The sequence below is a fragment of the Diabrotica virgifera genome, chromosome 6 (assembly GCF_917563875.1).
Source record: "Diabrotica virgifera virgifera chromosome 6, PGI_DIABVI_V3a".
Taxonomy (NCBI): Eukaryota; Metazoa; Arthropoda; class Insecta; order Coleoptera; family Chrysomelidae; genus Diabrotica; species Diabrotica virgifera.
The window spans coordinates 7,485,832-7,500,930 of NC_065448.1; the positions used below are offsets into that span (position 1 = coordinate 7,485,832).

The following is a 15,099-nucleotide window of genomic DNA, read 5'->3' on the forward strand; positions in this document are numbered from 1 at the left end:
GAGGCGAGCGAGTCTCCTGAAATCTCCTGATCGTTCGTGGCGACACCTCCTGATCCTCAAAAAAATCATCTGGGAACACTGTGCACACCGCGAATAGAGAGAAAGCTAAGCGCCGGTAGAGAGAGATAGATAGACCACCGACCCGAACTGTTCCGCGTTACGCTATTTTTCGAACTGGCCTAATCTATTCTGTTATATCTATGGTCATAAGACAGCTACAGCCTACAGCTGTCAAAGTTTAACTTGGTTATGTTTACTTTTTTTAAATATTTGCCGGCACGATTTTAAATAATGTTATTTTCAGCCGAAATTACAGATTTCCGCATAGTCCACAACGTACTAAAATCAATAGCAGTAAAAGATGTAAGTCCCATTTATATGTAATTGAAGAAACCACTTAAAAATTATTTTTTGTAGTATGTTATAGTGCGCCCCATGGAGGAAGGGCTAAAGCTGACCCTTGATGAGATGAAATGCATTGAAACATCAATTTACATTCCATCTTCGATATTCACTTCCTACAACGTAGATAGTACAGAAGATATAATTTTTAAGATGAGTTTGAAGGTTTTCGTAGATATACTAAACATATTTGGAGATGAAGGGAACCCTACGTTTAAACTGTCGTACGCAACTGTTGGAGCACCTTTGTGTATTGTGTAAGACAATACTGTGTGTATGCCACCTAATTTCTAAAATCAATTCTTTGTAGAATGAACGAAGTGGAAGAGAACATTACTGTGGACTGTGAGATACGTACAATGAATGTTGATGATTTCACGGATGTTAGTTTAGCAGACGAATGTAATTTAAACAAAATGGTTATAGGAGCAAATATTTTGGCAGAGCTGTTAAATCGCTTGAACAATTCTGCCGATGATCTAAAAGTCACGTTATCTCCTGATCCCCCATATTTTACATTAAGTACTACTGGAATTGCTGTAAGTTTTTGATCTAACCCTAGGCTCTTATGTGTCTCACAATATTTTATTGTGAATATTGTACATCGCTCATCTGGAAGAAAAGTGACAACTCGAAAGATGCATTTTTTACAACATTATTTTGTTAAATTGACTGGGTTTTCTTCCGGTAAATCTGCTGAGCTAAGTCTACTCAGTTATACTGACTACCTATCTGAAGCCCTGGAGGAGGGTTTGCAGGTTGATTCAGTGTACACTGACTTCTCTAAAGCCTTTGATAAGATAAACCATGACCTTCTATTACATAAATTACGTTCTTATGGTATTGATGGTCTGGTATTTAGGTGGTTATGTAGTTATTTAGAAAGCAGAACTCAAATGGTTAGAGTAAATCACTGTTATTCTAACATTTTTCCTGTAACTTCAGGTGTTCCTCAAGGTTCACACCTGGTACTGCTACCATTTAATTTATTCATTAAGGATATTACCACTTGTTTTTCCCATACAAAAGCTCTCCTTTTCGCTGATGACCTTAAGTGCTTTACAATAATAAGATCTCATGGTGATACTCTTGGACTACAATCAGATATTAATAAATTATCCCAGTGGTGCTCTCTTAATGGCATGGAATTAAATGTTGGTAAGTGTTATATTATGCATTTCTGTAGGAATCACCATTTTCTAACATGACGATACTATTAACGATCAAGCATTGCTATCATGCACACAAATCAGAGACCTAGGCATAATATTAGACGCTTCACTCAGCTTTAAACACCACATTAGTGCAGTTGCCCAAAAGTCTATGAAAATGCTTGGTTTAATTAAAAGAACATCTCATGATTTCACAGATATAAATTCAATGAAAATTTTATATTGCTCACTCGTTAGATCTCATCTTGATTTTTGTTCCTCTGTGTGGTCTCCATATTATCTAGTTCATAAAAATAAACTTGATAGAGTTCAGCATACCTTTCTCAGATACGTAGCTTTTAAACAACATATATATCGTAGCTACACGAATATTGAATTATTATTGAATATTACTTCATTAGAAACCCATAGAAAAAGAAAAGATCTGACAATCTTATTTAACATTATTAATGGTAATAGTAGCTGTCCCGATCTTCTTTCAAAAATTAGTATTTTTATACCTACTCGGTCAACAAGACAAACCCAAACTTTTCACATAAGCTTCCATAGATATAACTATTCTTATAACAATTTTTTACCACGAACACTTAGACTTGCGAATTCTCTAAATGACTTAAATATATTCTTCAATTCCTTGGATAGATTCAAAAACCATTTGTTGAAGATACAATGTTAATGATATAATTTCTATCAGCAATTTTTAAGCTTAAACTTTGTTTGTTTTTTATATCGTAATGTTCTTTTTGAAGTTATACTTCTTTACGCTCGATATGAGGGTGAATTTTTATATGTTAAAACCTACGATCCCGGCGCATGCGCATTATAACTTTGTTCTGATTGGATGTTCAAATGACATGTCAAAAATTATTCAATATGTCGGCTGTGGCAAAGCTGTGGTTTGATTATTTATGGTTGTTGCGTTTTGAAAATTGTGTGAAAAGAAACAACAAACAAAAGTTAGTTAATAGTTATACTGCCTTTTTAAATAGTTTTCATATATATTTTTGGACAAGGACTCATTCCAATTTGGTAGGTAGTTTTTATTATGGGGATTTTAGAGAGAAATCCAAAATTAGGTCCGATTTTTATTTTTAAATTATGATTTTTTGGCGTAGATTTATTTATCTAGTAGGTATGTAATGCTTTGATTTGCATGCTTAATTTGATTACCATCAAAAGTTCTACCAATCTTCATCTAATATATTGTTTTCTTACTGTTTTGTTATATTTTAATATTTTCTTCCACAAAAATCAAACTACATAATTTGATTTAAATTCAGAATAACTGTCAAACAGTAAAACGTTCAGTTGACCTATTTTTCCGCATGACAAATAATGAGTAATTGGATGAGTGAGTCTAGGCTTCGTTTACGAATCAAAGCGTCCCCAAATTCGCGGGTTCGAATCCCGATGCAAGTTTTTATTTTTTTATGCATTTTATGATTGTAAGTATATTTATTATATAATTTTTTTTTTCAGAAAATGCGTATTTAAAAATTTTGCCAACAATTATTATCGTTCAGAAATCATTTTTTCTTTGTGGCATTTTTCAATGTGTTTGTGTGCGTTTTATTCTTTTATTTTTTAAAATTTTTGGGATTGTCTTAATAAAAATTTTTGGAAAGTAGTAAGTATTAAAATTAGTTTAATATTTAAATAAAATATAAATAAACTGTTTAAAGTACATTATATCAATTTCGTTAAAATCACATAATATGTTATAGAAGTATAACTTCTTACATGCGTACAAAGTACACACACATTTTTTTTTCTTTACTTATTAGCTTTGTTATCCAGTAGATATTGTAATATTAAATTTGTTCTTTGTGTTGACACTGTTAATGTTTTTGCTTGTGTATTTGTAATATTTTTTTTTTGTAATAATATTTTCTGAATTGGGCTTACCCGTAAATAAATAAATAAATCATGGTTTTTTTGGTTTTACTTCTTACTCACTTATCCATATTCTTCGTTTTAAATTTATAAATTTTAGCAGTTACTGTTTAAAACTTACAGTTAATTTAAGATCTAAAAAATCGATTTTTGTCTCTCCTGAAAAAAGTTGTTTTTTGAGTTGTGACACTTTTTTTCCAGATGAGCATTGTTCTAAATAAAAACCTGATTTTTGCGTTTCAGGGCGAGTCAGAAGTTAACGTATCAAAAAACTCAGAAGCTGTTACACTATTTCAATGTCAGAAAACCACGACAGCTACTTACAGCTTTTCTAATATAAGATACATCTTAAAAGTTATGGGTTATGCTGACAAAGTGGCTATATCTACTGGGGAATCTGGACTGCTAGGTTTACAACTTGTCATAGTTTCAGACGATAGGCAATTGTATGTGGAGTACTATGTAACCTCGCAGTATTTAACAGATTAGTGAATGGCTAGTATGAACTGTATTTCTAAGGGCTGAGTTATGGCTCAGTTACAAGATGCTAGTAACTCATATGAGTTACTGGAGGAGAGTATTTCATAGTGATAGTGGCGTGTACACTCTAAAATCGTTTTTTAATGAGTAGGAGACGTCTTAACACAACTGGTGTCAGCTACTAGAAGTGTGTACTGGTCTCTAAGCTGCTAGTGCGTCATACAGTCAAGTATTACGTGGGAGAAGTATTGGTGGGGGAACCTATACTCGTTCCAGTAAATATAATCGCTTGCTATTTACTCGACTGGCATGAACACTCGTCTACTTTAATATAAAATACGAATTTCGCAAAGAGAGTACTAAAAGTCAGTACTCGGTTTTAGTGACTTGTACGAGTACAAGGAAGAATACAGGGTAGAAGGAGTTGTGCAAGAAGGTGCATCTCTTGGTTAAACAATTTGAGAGCTTGTTAAGTGCACTTCTGCTGATATCTTTAGAGCAGAGGTATCAAAAGAGCGAATTGCCATGATGGTTGCCAATCTTCTTAGAGGAGATGGCACATGAAGAGGAAGATAAGTTACTAGCGTCATATAACTGAGCCTTTAGAAAGTTCCAAGAAATGTATTGTAAAACTACTGAGGATATATGTGATTTCAAGCCATTGCATGGGGAAAATTATAATTATAAGATTAAGGGCCGGTTGTTCGAACGCTAATCAACAGTGATCATTATCAAATATTTAATTACTGTCATGTCAACTTTGTTTGGGTTGCTGAAAACAATTATGATATTACTTAATCAATTATGTTAATAATTGTTATGTTAATTGATTAACTAATCTCATAATTATAATCAATTATGTTTTCAGCAACCCAATAAAAGTTGACATTGACAGTTTTGGTGACAGTAATTAAATATTTGATAGTGATCATTTGTTGATTAGCGTTCGAACAACCGGCCCTAAATGTTTTGATCATAACTTTATTTATGAGTGGATCATCTAATTGATTTATTGTGTGCCAGTAAATTTGACAGTATGTACCTACTTAGGATGCTATTCACAAAATTTATTCATTTTGGTCCCAAAATCGAGTCATTTCAGGTTTTCGTGGTACTCATGATTTTTCTAGTAGGATAATATTTTTATAATAATAAAATCGTTTTTTTTTTTAATAAAAATAAGTAAAAACCACCTAGGAGTCATTTTTCTTTGGCATTGTGTCAGATACTTTGCATGAAGAGGTAAGTAAGAGTAAACAGTAAGGGTCTTTAATCTTCTTGGGGCATTCCGAGCTAGGAAAATATTTAAATTGATGAACTGTGGCTTCTCTGCAATTGCTTTTCTCTCGAGGAATCGTAAAAACTCTAAAAAATGTAGATATTCGACTCGAAATTTTATACCATAATTTTTTGATGAACTGTTGATTTTCTGCTCTATTTTTACGGAATCTTAAAAAACATTAGAAATTGTATATTCTCGATAAATAATCTTAATCCGTCATTTTGTTGATAAACTGTAGCCTCCCCCTAATTGCTTTGCTATTCAGAAATCGAATAAACTCTAAATAATGTAGATTTTCGACTGAAAATTTTATACCATAATTTTTCCCGCACTATAGCCTTTTGCTTTTGTCTTGAGGAATCGTGTAAATTCTAAAAATCGTAGATTTTAGACAAAAAATTTTATACCGTAATTTTTCATGGACTATAGCCTTTGATTTTCTGCTCTATTCATGGACTTGGATTTTTTGATGAACTGTAGATGACTGTAGCCACTCCGCAATTGCTTTTCTTTTGAGGAATCGAATAAACTAAAAAACGTAGATTTTCGACTCTAAATTTTATACCCTAATTTTTTCATGGACTGATTTTCTGCTTTATTTTTATTTTATTTTTTATTTATAATCATATCCCTTCTACCAAACAATGGTGTAGGGTTACAACTTTAATCTACCAACTTAACATAGCTAGTTGTACATAGGTACTTATTACAAATATACAAATTACACCTTTGCATCTAATCATACATTTCTAATTAATTTCATTAATTCTATAAAATATCAGTTTTCTATATACAAACTTTTTCCACTCTTTTCTGTCTTGTGCTATCGCTTTGGCATCTATCCAGTTTGATCTTTTCTTTTGCAGAATGGCTCCTATTGCTTTATCCCATGTTTGTCTGGGTCTTCCTCTCTTCCTGTTTTTTTTGATATTTTTGCTTCCCGTACTCTTCGAACTGGTCTAGTCTCTTTCATTCGTTGTAGATGTCCCCACCAACCTAATTGTCTTTGCTCTATATACTCCAATATAGATGATATCAACGCATGAAAGGCAAAGCTCCCTAACCGACAAGATTTGGTAAAACGACATATACATATCATTCGACTCGCCATAAAAATCCGCGTCGATTGGTCTGGGTCTCGTAGCGCTGCGTTGAGATTTGTTGTCGCTTAGGAAGTACGTGAATCTTAAGTATTCTCACATTTTCAACTGACTAAGCAACAAAAATGTCCTAATTTTCTATATATCGGTTGGTTGGACAGTTTGAGTTATAAAAAAAAAACGAATAGTAATTTGTTCCTGTCTTAAAATTATATTAACCGTTAACTTAGATAAATTTACTGAAAGTAAAATCATATGCACCAAGCAGTACGGTATTTTTTCCTGTTCTAGATTTTGCTATCATAGTCGCTTACCGATTTTTTTACAAACAGAAATATGATCCAAACGTGTCCTTATACATTTGTTCCTAAAAATGTATTTGACATCATTTGTGCTTAGACATTTTTGCTTGTTGCGAAATAGGTATAAAAAAGAACTTAGATAATTTTACATAAAAAAACGATACCAACTTGATGTCGCTTAGATAATTTTACCTGACTAATAAGTTTGGAGCCGAATGTCGCTTAGATAGTTTTACTTGCCTTAATGTTGTGCCAAACGTGTCGCTTAGATAATTTTATTTGAATTTCAAAACGAATAATAGGCGCTTAGGAGGCGCAACCATGTTTTGAATGTCGGTTATGCATAACGTACTGCATACTGCATTCGTATTCGGAACGAGTCAGTCGAGCGCAAGTGCAAGCGACGAGGAAACAGATGATGCAGAGTCAACGGGTAAAACAAGAAAAAAGAAAAAGAATTTCAGAAGAAGAAAACCAACAACGAATGGATCGGGCATAGAAGAAGAAACTGTAGGTGACGCTGGATTGAGGGAAAGAAAAAATAATGAAAGAAAAGAAAGATCTAAGAAGAAGAGAGCTGGGGAAGAATATACAACTAAGAAGGGAGTGACAGTACCAGCCAAGAAAGTTCTCCCGAATCCATGTCAAGGAAAAAAATATGGGAATAACTGTGGATCTGTCCCAGAAGAAAGAAGAGAAAGCATATTTAACCATTTCTGGAAACTGGATACAACCCGATGACGAGATTGGTTGGTATCATTGGCGCAAAGAGTAGGTGTGAAGCGCAAGCGCAGTGAGTCTGAAAAACCCAACTGTACTATAAAATATTTTATAAATGAAGGAGAAGGTAAGAGAAATGTATGCTTACAGTTCTTAATAGCCACTATGAATGTTTCAGATAAAACTATTTATAGTATTGTTAAAAATGCAGAGTCGGGATGTGCCAAGGAAGACATGAGAGGAAAGATGGAGCCGTCAAATAAAACCAAACAAACTACTCTGGATGCCGTTATAAACTTTATAAAAAGTTTGCCTGCTTTACCATCGCACTATGGCCGCCAAGATTCCAGTAAAGTTTATTTACCAGAAGAATTCAAGAACATACCAACTCTTTACGGAATTTATAAAAATAATGTCATTAATCAAGGTATGGATATTATGAGTGAGAGAATTTTTCGCAAAATATTTCATGAGCAGTTTAACGTCGGCTTTCATGTACCAAAGAAAGATAAGTGCAAGAAATGCCTTATGTTTGAAAAAAACACTGATCCTGATAAACTGAAAGAAAAAGAACAGCATGAGAAAGAAAAAGAAGAAAGTTACGCCCGTTTCAAAAGTCACAAAAATATCCATAAAGATGATTCTTCTACATTATGCGTCAGCTTTGATCTTCAAAAGGTCTTGAATACGCCATATTCACCTTCAATGCTATTATACTATAGTAGAAAACTGGCTGTTTATAACCTATGTTTCTACGAGAATGGCACTCGTAAAGTATTCTGTTATTATTGGGACGAATCTAATGGTAAACGAGGTGCAAATGAAGTAGCAACAATTTTGCATAAATACATTAAATCTGTTGATGCCAGAGGAAATGTTAAACGATTGCTGTTATACTGCGATTGTTGTCCAGGGCAAAACCGGAACCGCAATGTTATGGGAATGGTTCATCAAACTTTGCAGGAATGTAATAATCTTGAAACAATTCAGTTGAATTTCCTACTAACTGGGCACACTTATATGCCAGTAGACACTTATATGCCAGTAGACGTACGTCTCACGTCATCATTGAAAATAACCTTAAACATACAACTGTTTATGCACCTTCCCAATGGTTCACCATTTTCTCAACTGCTAGAAAGAATCCATCGCCATTTAATGTTGAGCGAATATCTTATGATCAATTTAAAAAATGGGATAACATTGGAGACAAATATTTTAAAGGAAATCTTACTGGCAAAATAAGTAAAGTTCGGATTGCAACTTTTAAGAAAGACAAACACATTGTTTCTATAAAAACATCTATGAATTCTGTTACCAAATTATTCGATGTTGGTTGAAGTCCAGCCTAAGACTAGGGTCCCACTTATGTCCTGCTATAAATCACTACTGCCCATTTCCAACAGAAATATCACGATCTTCAGAAACTTTGTACTGACCAAGTCATTCCAGCTTGTTTTCATCATGAATATTTGAACATTCCACGGGATGCGAATATGAAAGATGTGTTACCAGAATCAGACGTAGAAGATCCTGATTGCGATTTTTAATTTATTTTTGCTACAGTTTTGTTTTGATATTATGTTATTAATATTAGTATTACGAGTATATTATAATTTGTGGTTGCTTTCATTTTGATGTTATAAAGTATAAGAAGTCAAAGTGTTAAGGCTGATTAATAACAAGTATACGGTCGGCTTGTGTAACATTTCCTAAATAAATTTATGGGTAAATGCATTAAAATGCAATTATTGTTTCTCCGTCATCTGTTTGGATTAGAAAAAGATGCAATGACATTATTAAATGCGTTTAGGCATAAATTGATTTAGGAAGCGTTACGCAAGGCCCCCTAAGTAGCATATTTTTTATAAGTTTAATTATTTGAGGTTCCAGTATTACAGTCTTGACCAAATACGATTTAAATTTAATTTTTAACTATTATTTGTTTTGTTTGTTTGCTATCATTTGTTATATGTTTGATATTGAATAATAGAGTTCCTTACATAGGATATTACTCCTTACATAGGATATTAGTAATTGTCTTACATAGGATATTACTCTAAGTACACTTGGTTAATTTTGCATTTAATGTGTTCTTTACCAATTATTTTTCCAATAGTTAGAGTTTTGGATCTTAGTACCATAGTTAAGTGTTAATGAAACAGTACACACGAACATAATATTATGTATGAATTTTTAAAGAAACTTTTTTAACTCTGATGAGTCTTGTGATGTTAAACTGTGCACTGTGCCTTATTTGGAGTAATAATAATTAATAATATGTTGAGATCTCTTTCTTGTTTAAGCAAATTCTTGATGTTACTTAAGTATGTTATTTAACAATTATTTAGAAGATTTTTTTTATTCGTACCCAGTGTTAATTATAAAAACCAAATTTTGTTTAAGTTCTTAATTTTTAATTAACAAAAATACTGCAATACAATATAAATATTGATTAAAAACAAAAATCGTTTTATTTGTTAAACTCACTCCCTTCAAAAATGTCGGATAGAGTTGCAAATATTACTTTATAAAAAGTAATTAGATTATTTTTCTTGAAGGACCTGACTAAAATTTAATTATTTAGTTTTTTTTTCCTATTTTTCAAAAATATTTTTTCGTTATTAATACATTTTTACCTATTTGCATATACAATAGCTTAAGTATGTAACTGAATATACTTGAAAGTTTTTTTGTAGGCTCAGGCGCATAGATAGTTGTACCTGATATTTTTTTGGGGTAATCTTTTACTAACCAACTCTAAATGGTAAACTTGAAGTGTTAAGTTTAAATATTACTTCTTAGATAAAAGCCCACAATATTATAATGCCTAAACTGTAACCAGTATTTATCTATGATGAAAAGTAAAGATTTTATAAGAATTTTTCAATAAAAAAAATTTTTGATCAGCTCTCCTGCACATTTGTATAGATGTCGGTTAGGAAGGATAGCCTTTCATGCGTTGATATTTTTAACTCACTTCTTATGTCTTCATTTCGCAGTCGGTCTAATTTTGTGACGCCTTTTACTCTTCTCAGGAACTTCATCTCCATGGCTTGGATCTTGCTTTTTTGTCGGTTTGTTAAGACCCAAGATTCGCTGCCGAAGGTTAGTACTGGTCTATAATTGATTTGAACACTTTTATTTTTGTTTCTCTTGAGATTTCTTTTCTACTGATAAATTTTTTTATTCATTGCGTGGTGTCAGCTGTATTGTTTTATCTAGGCATCAAACCAATAATAAATGACATACTCGTCAGAAACATGGTCTTCCTTTTTGGGGTTCTAGTACAGCTGCCCAATTAGATGATATTTTTAAATTACAAAAAAGAGCAATAAGGTATCTGTTTGGCCTCAGAAGAACAACACACTGCAGAAGCTACTTCAAAGATCACAGGATTCTAACACTACCTTCTTTATGCAGGGTGGTCCTTAAGTAATTGTACAAAAAGAAACAGTAGATTCTACACTCTAAAATATTACGATTTAACCCAACTTACTTTAATAAAATGTTGATATTAAAGATTCAGGGTGGTAAAGTTAAACTTTTTTTTATTTATTATTGAATATTTCCTGACAGCTATGAGATATCAACATGAAATTTGGTGTGTGGGGGTTTTTTGGGTCGAGAAAACTAAATTCCCTACCAAAAATTATGTATTGGCCAGAGGGCGCCACATACGCCTTTCAGCACTCATTTATTACGTTCAATTTTTTTATCCCTCACTCTGTATAATTTTGACATTAGAAATTTTATTCTCCTATTAGTTTTACTTAAAAAAGATATACTTCTTTCATCTCTCTAAACTCAACCGTTTTCGAGATATCATTGCAGTTACACCCGAAAAATAACTTAAAACCATAATAATTGTGCCAGTTCTCAAATTTATGTCATTGCATCGCAAATTCCATTTGAAGAAATTTGCGATACATTTTTGGATAATTTTATGGTTTTAAGTTATTTTTCGGGTGTAACTACAATGATATGCTAAAAATGATGGTGTATCGCAGATTTAAAATGCGTTTATCTCGAAAACGGTCGAGTTTAGGGAGATGAAAGAAGTATACCTTTTTTAAGTAAAACTAATAGGAGAATAAAAATTTTAATGTCAAAATTATACAAAGTTAGGGATAAAAAAAAATTGAACGTAATAAATGAGTGCTGAAAGGCGTATGTAGCGCCCTCTGGGCAATACATAATTTTTGGTAGGGAATTTAGTTTTCTCGACCCAAAAAACTCCCACATACCAAATTTCATGTTGTTATCTCATACCTGTCAAGAAATAATAAATAAAAAAAAGTTATAACTTTACCACCCTGCATCTTTCTTAATATCAACATTTTAGAACAGTAAGTTGGGTTAAATCGTAATATTTTAGTGTGTAGAATCTACTGTTTCTTTTTGTACAATTACTTAAGGATTCTGCCACAGAAAGCTAATTTTGGCTATGGCCTCCATTTAACCCCTCACAGTGAATAGAAAAAAAAGTCGAATGTTGGTTTTTCCATATTTATTTATAAATAACGAACATTTACATAATAAAAATATTAATAAACTATACATTATTTTTTTATATCTGTAGCATTCAAAATGCCCCACAGTTTGCAGTCGATCAAAAATCCTCTACAGGTTTTTTTTATTTTTCCACTCCTTGCAATATAAAAGATACAACTAGGATCATCTACAATAAGTACATCGGTTCCAACGGATCATTGCACATGCATTAAATTTATTCACGAATTACTTTTTATCCGTTTTTAATTACAGAAACTAGTATCGCAAAATTAAGCCACTTGTCCATAGAAACAGTACGTTAAACAAAGATAAGCGATACGTCATGTCTTTGCTAAGAATTTTGACGTTCATCATTTTCACTGACTTGGCGCATTTGATGTGTTTAACCCTCCGTTAGTCGCTAGGATAAACATCAAGAGTCGCTACAGTGTCAGAGACCGACAACTTAAAAAAATAGTTATTGCTAAAAAATTCATACAAATGTTTTATATTGTGTATAGGATTGTTATTTGTAATATAAAATTATTCGCTATTTCCCATAATTCCAACAAACGTTTTTGTTCGGCTTCAAAGGACATCTATAAATAAGATTTGACCAAAACTTACCGATAAAATGCAACAATAAGATGCTAAATCTTTACCTGAACTGCAAGTTATGCCAATAAAGTAATAACCACACCGTTAGTCGCTACGGAGTCTTGCACCGAAAATAGCTATAAAACTCGCACAACTGTACCCAAGTAGGTAAGAATGTATACTAACCTAACACGAGGTTAGTTGATAGGAAGAGGTACAGAAAGTGGCGATAGAAAAAAAAACAGTTATTTTGTAAATCCCGAATGAATAATTCTGTCGTCGGTGTGTGACACCGATAGCGACTAACGGAGGGTTAAAAATGGTTTTCATATTATTTAAACTTTTAGTCTTTGTATATTTCATTATAATTTTTATTTTCAAACCTAATTGTTAGAACGACTAACTGTTGCTCTCTTATTTGATTACTTCCGGTAATTATTTATTTTTAAGCTAATGTGACAAGTAATATTTTTAACCTACAAATTTTCATTATACTACAAGAATCTGGCTATAGTTCTGTCGGAACGGAAACTTATGTGTTTATTTTTAAGATTACTGTTTAACTTATTGTTTTTTTTAATCTATTTCTTACCGTTCTATATTTATCTTTATATTAGTAGTAGTCGGTATGATGTTCAAGCTGTTTAATGTTGAGTCCATAAATCTCCTCAATAGTGAAAAAAGATCAAACACTTCAATAAAATAACTTTATAAAATACGTCCTCCGGGATAATAGCCATTTCCTAATGATCACATTGACAGTACATACCGACGTATGTTTCAGTTGTAATGTTTTGATTTAACTTCGTTACGTTTGTGCAAAAATCCGTTGGAACAAATGTAAGTGTTTTTACAACTTTAAAAATGTCCCTGGTAAATAGTAAAAAATAATATTAAATTCTGAATTAAAATCTATGTATAAAATACAACTAACCACTACAATCTTATGATTATATTTAGTCAGTGTCTTGACTGGGACTAGTGGGAGAATAATTAGGAGAAGAAGGTGAATACATAGGTTGAGGCGAATATGCGGGTGAAGCGGGAGAGAAACTAGGACTGGTGGGTGTGAATGTAGGACTTGCAGGGGAATATTTTGTACTGTGGATGGAGTATTGTGGAGACGTCGGTGAATAATTGGGCGAATTAGGAGAATAACTCGAAGTTGACGGTGAATATCGACTGCTACCTGTTGGAGTGTGCTGCGGACTCGACAGAGTGTAATTGGGCGAGGTTGGAGAGTATTTCGGTGATGTGGGTGAATATTGTGGACTTCCTCCAGAAAATGATGGAGATGTTGGCGAATAATTGGGGGAAGTTGGTGAATATTTGGGCGAAGAAGGCGAATAACTTGGAGATGTTGGAGAATATTGAGGAGATGTGGGAGAGTAACTGTTCGAACTTGGGGAAAAACTAGGAGAGCCGGGCGTGTACCTAGGAGAGGACGGTGAGTAATTAGGAGAAGTGGGACTGTAATTTGGAGAAGTGGGAGAGTAATTAGGAGACGACGGCGAATAACTAGGAGAAGTAGGGGAGTAACTTGGCGAAGTTGGTGAATAAGAGGGCGAAGTTCCTGAGTAACTTGGAGATGTGGGCGAGTAGCTGCGGGAAGTGGGGCTGTAACCTGGCGAAGTTGAAGGATAACTAGGTGAAGTGGGTGAATAGTTGGGAGATGTTGGTGAATAGTTAGGGGATGTTGGACTGTAGCTTGGGGAAGTAGGTGAATAATTTGGAGAAGTCGGTGAGTAACTAGGTGAGGTTGGGGAGTAGCTCTGAGAAGTGGGTGAATAACTAGGACTCGTTGGACTGTAATTGAGACTGGTAGGTGAATAACCAGGAGAACTGGGAGAATATCCAGGAGAGGTCGGCGTCATGGATGGTGAAGTAGGTTGGAACGCTGGACTTGATGGACTGTAGGAAGGCGATTGGCCGTGTGGAGAAGCCATATATGGCGACATTGCAGGAGATTGTGGTGTCGGTGACCAACCGCCATAAGCTGGTGACATTCCTGATGCATCTGACGCAGCTGATGGGGAGAAAGCGGCACCACCTGGTGTCATTCCACTGCCCATTAAATCTATAAGAACAAAATAATATATTTTATAAATCAAAACGTGATATAGTTACAGCTGCAGTACTGATAGCTGGAAGTAAATAAAGTGAGTACTCTACATACTTTACTTTCAGTACTTAAGTAATTTTATTACGTGAAATCTAGGTGAAATGAGTTAAGTATCCAACAGCCTGTATCAATACTGTGTATCAGCACAAATGTGCTATGAGACAGTGTGTCTGTTATAGTAGTTATTATATACAAGGTGAGGCATTAGTGCGAGAAAGTCCAATTACTCGTTTGTCGTGAGAGATACAAAAAAAAGTTATTTAGGTAAAAATAGGGGCACAAATAGGACCAAAATTAAAAATATTTTCAAATATACAGAAAAAAAATACAAATTATCAAAAAAACGTAATTATCTATTAAACTACCTCGTATAATATTACAAAACCCTATATTTTAAGAAAGGAGACATCGAGGAAAATAGAAAAATGCAAAAATATACAGGGTGTTCCATTTAAAAAAACATAAGTTTGTGTCACCCTGTCAATATGGGTGGTCCTGTATATTTGAAAATATTTTTAAATTATGGTCCTATCTG

At 33.2% G+C, this 15,099-nt stretch overlaps 2 protein-coding genes across 2 annotated transcripts in view; one reads left to right on the forward strand and one right to left on the reverse strand.

The window, feature by feature from the left end:
• Window positions 1-152: 152 nt before the first annotated feature.
• LOC114349453 (cell cycle checkpoint protein RAD1-like) lies at window positions 153-5,114 on the forward strand. The gene is made up of 4 exons (XM_028299834.2): window positions 153-363; window positions 418-659; window positions 713-941; window positions 3,711-5,114. Exons 1-4 carry the CDS (start codon window positions 292-294, stop codon window positions 3,954-3,956), a joined length of 789 nt encoding a protein of 262 aa, XP_028155635.1. The 5' UTR covers window positions 153-291; the 3' UTR covers window positions 3,957-5,114.
• Window positions 5,115-11,846: 6,732 nt separating this feature from the next.
• Window positions 11,847-15,099, reverse strand: part of LOC114349455 (DNA-directed RNA polymerase II subunit RPB1) — a 48,636-nt gene continuing 45,383 nt past the window's right edge. The window contains exon 19 of the mRNA XM_028299835.2: window positions 11,847-14,519. Coding sequence (XP_028155636.1) covers window positions 13,399-14,519 — 1,121 coding nt within the window. The 3' untranslated portion in view covers window positions 11,847-13,398. The remainder of the gene's footprint in view (window positions 14,520-15,099) is intronic.

Coding starts and splice junctions, on each gene's coding strand:
- LOC114349453 (XM_028299834.2), top strand. CDS start 292: ATGTTATTTTCAGCCGAAATTACAGATTTCCGCATAGTCCACAACGTA. Junction 660..712: donor GGAGCACCTTTGTGTATTGT/GTAAGACAATAC, acceptor AATTCTTTGTAG/AATGAACGAAGTGGAAGAGA. Junction 942..3,710: donor TAAGTACTACTGGAATTGCT/GTAAGTTTTTGA, acceptor TTTGCGTTTCAG/GGCGAGTCAGAAGTTAACGT.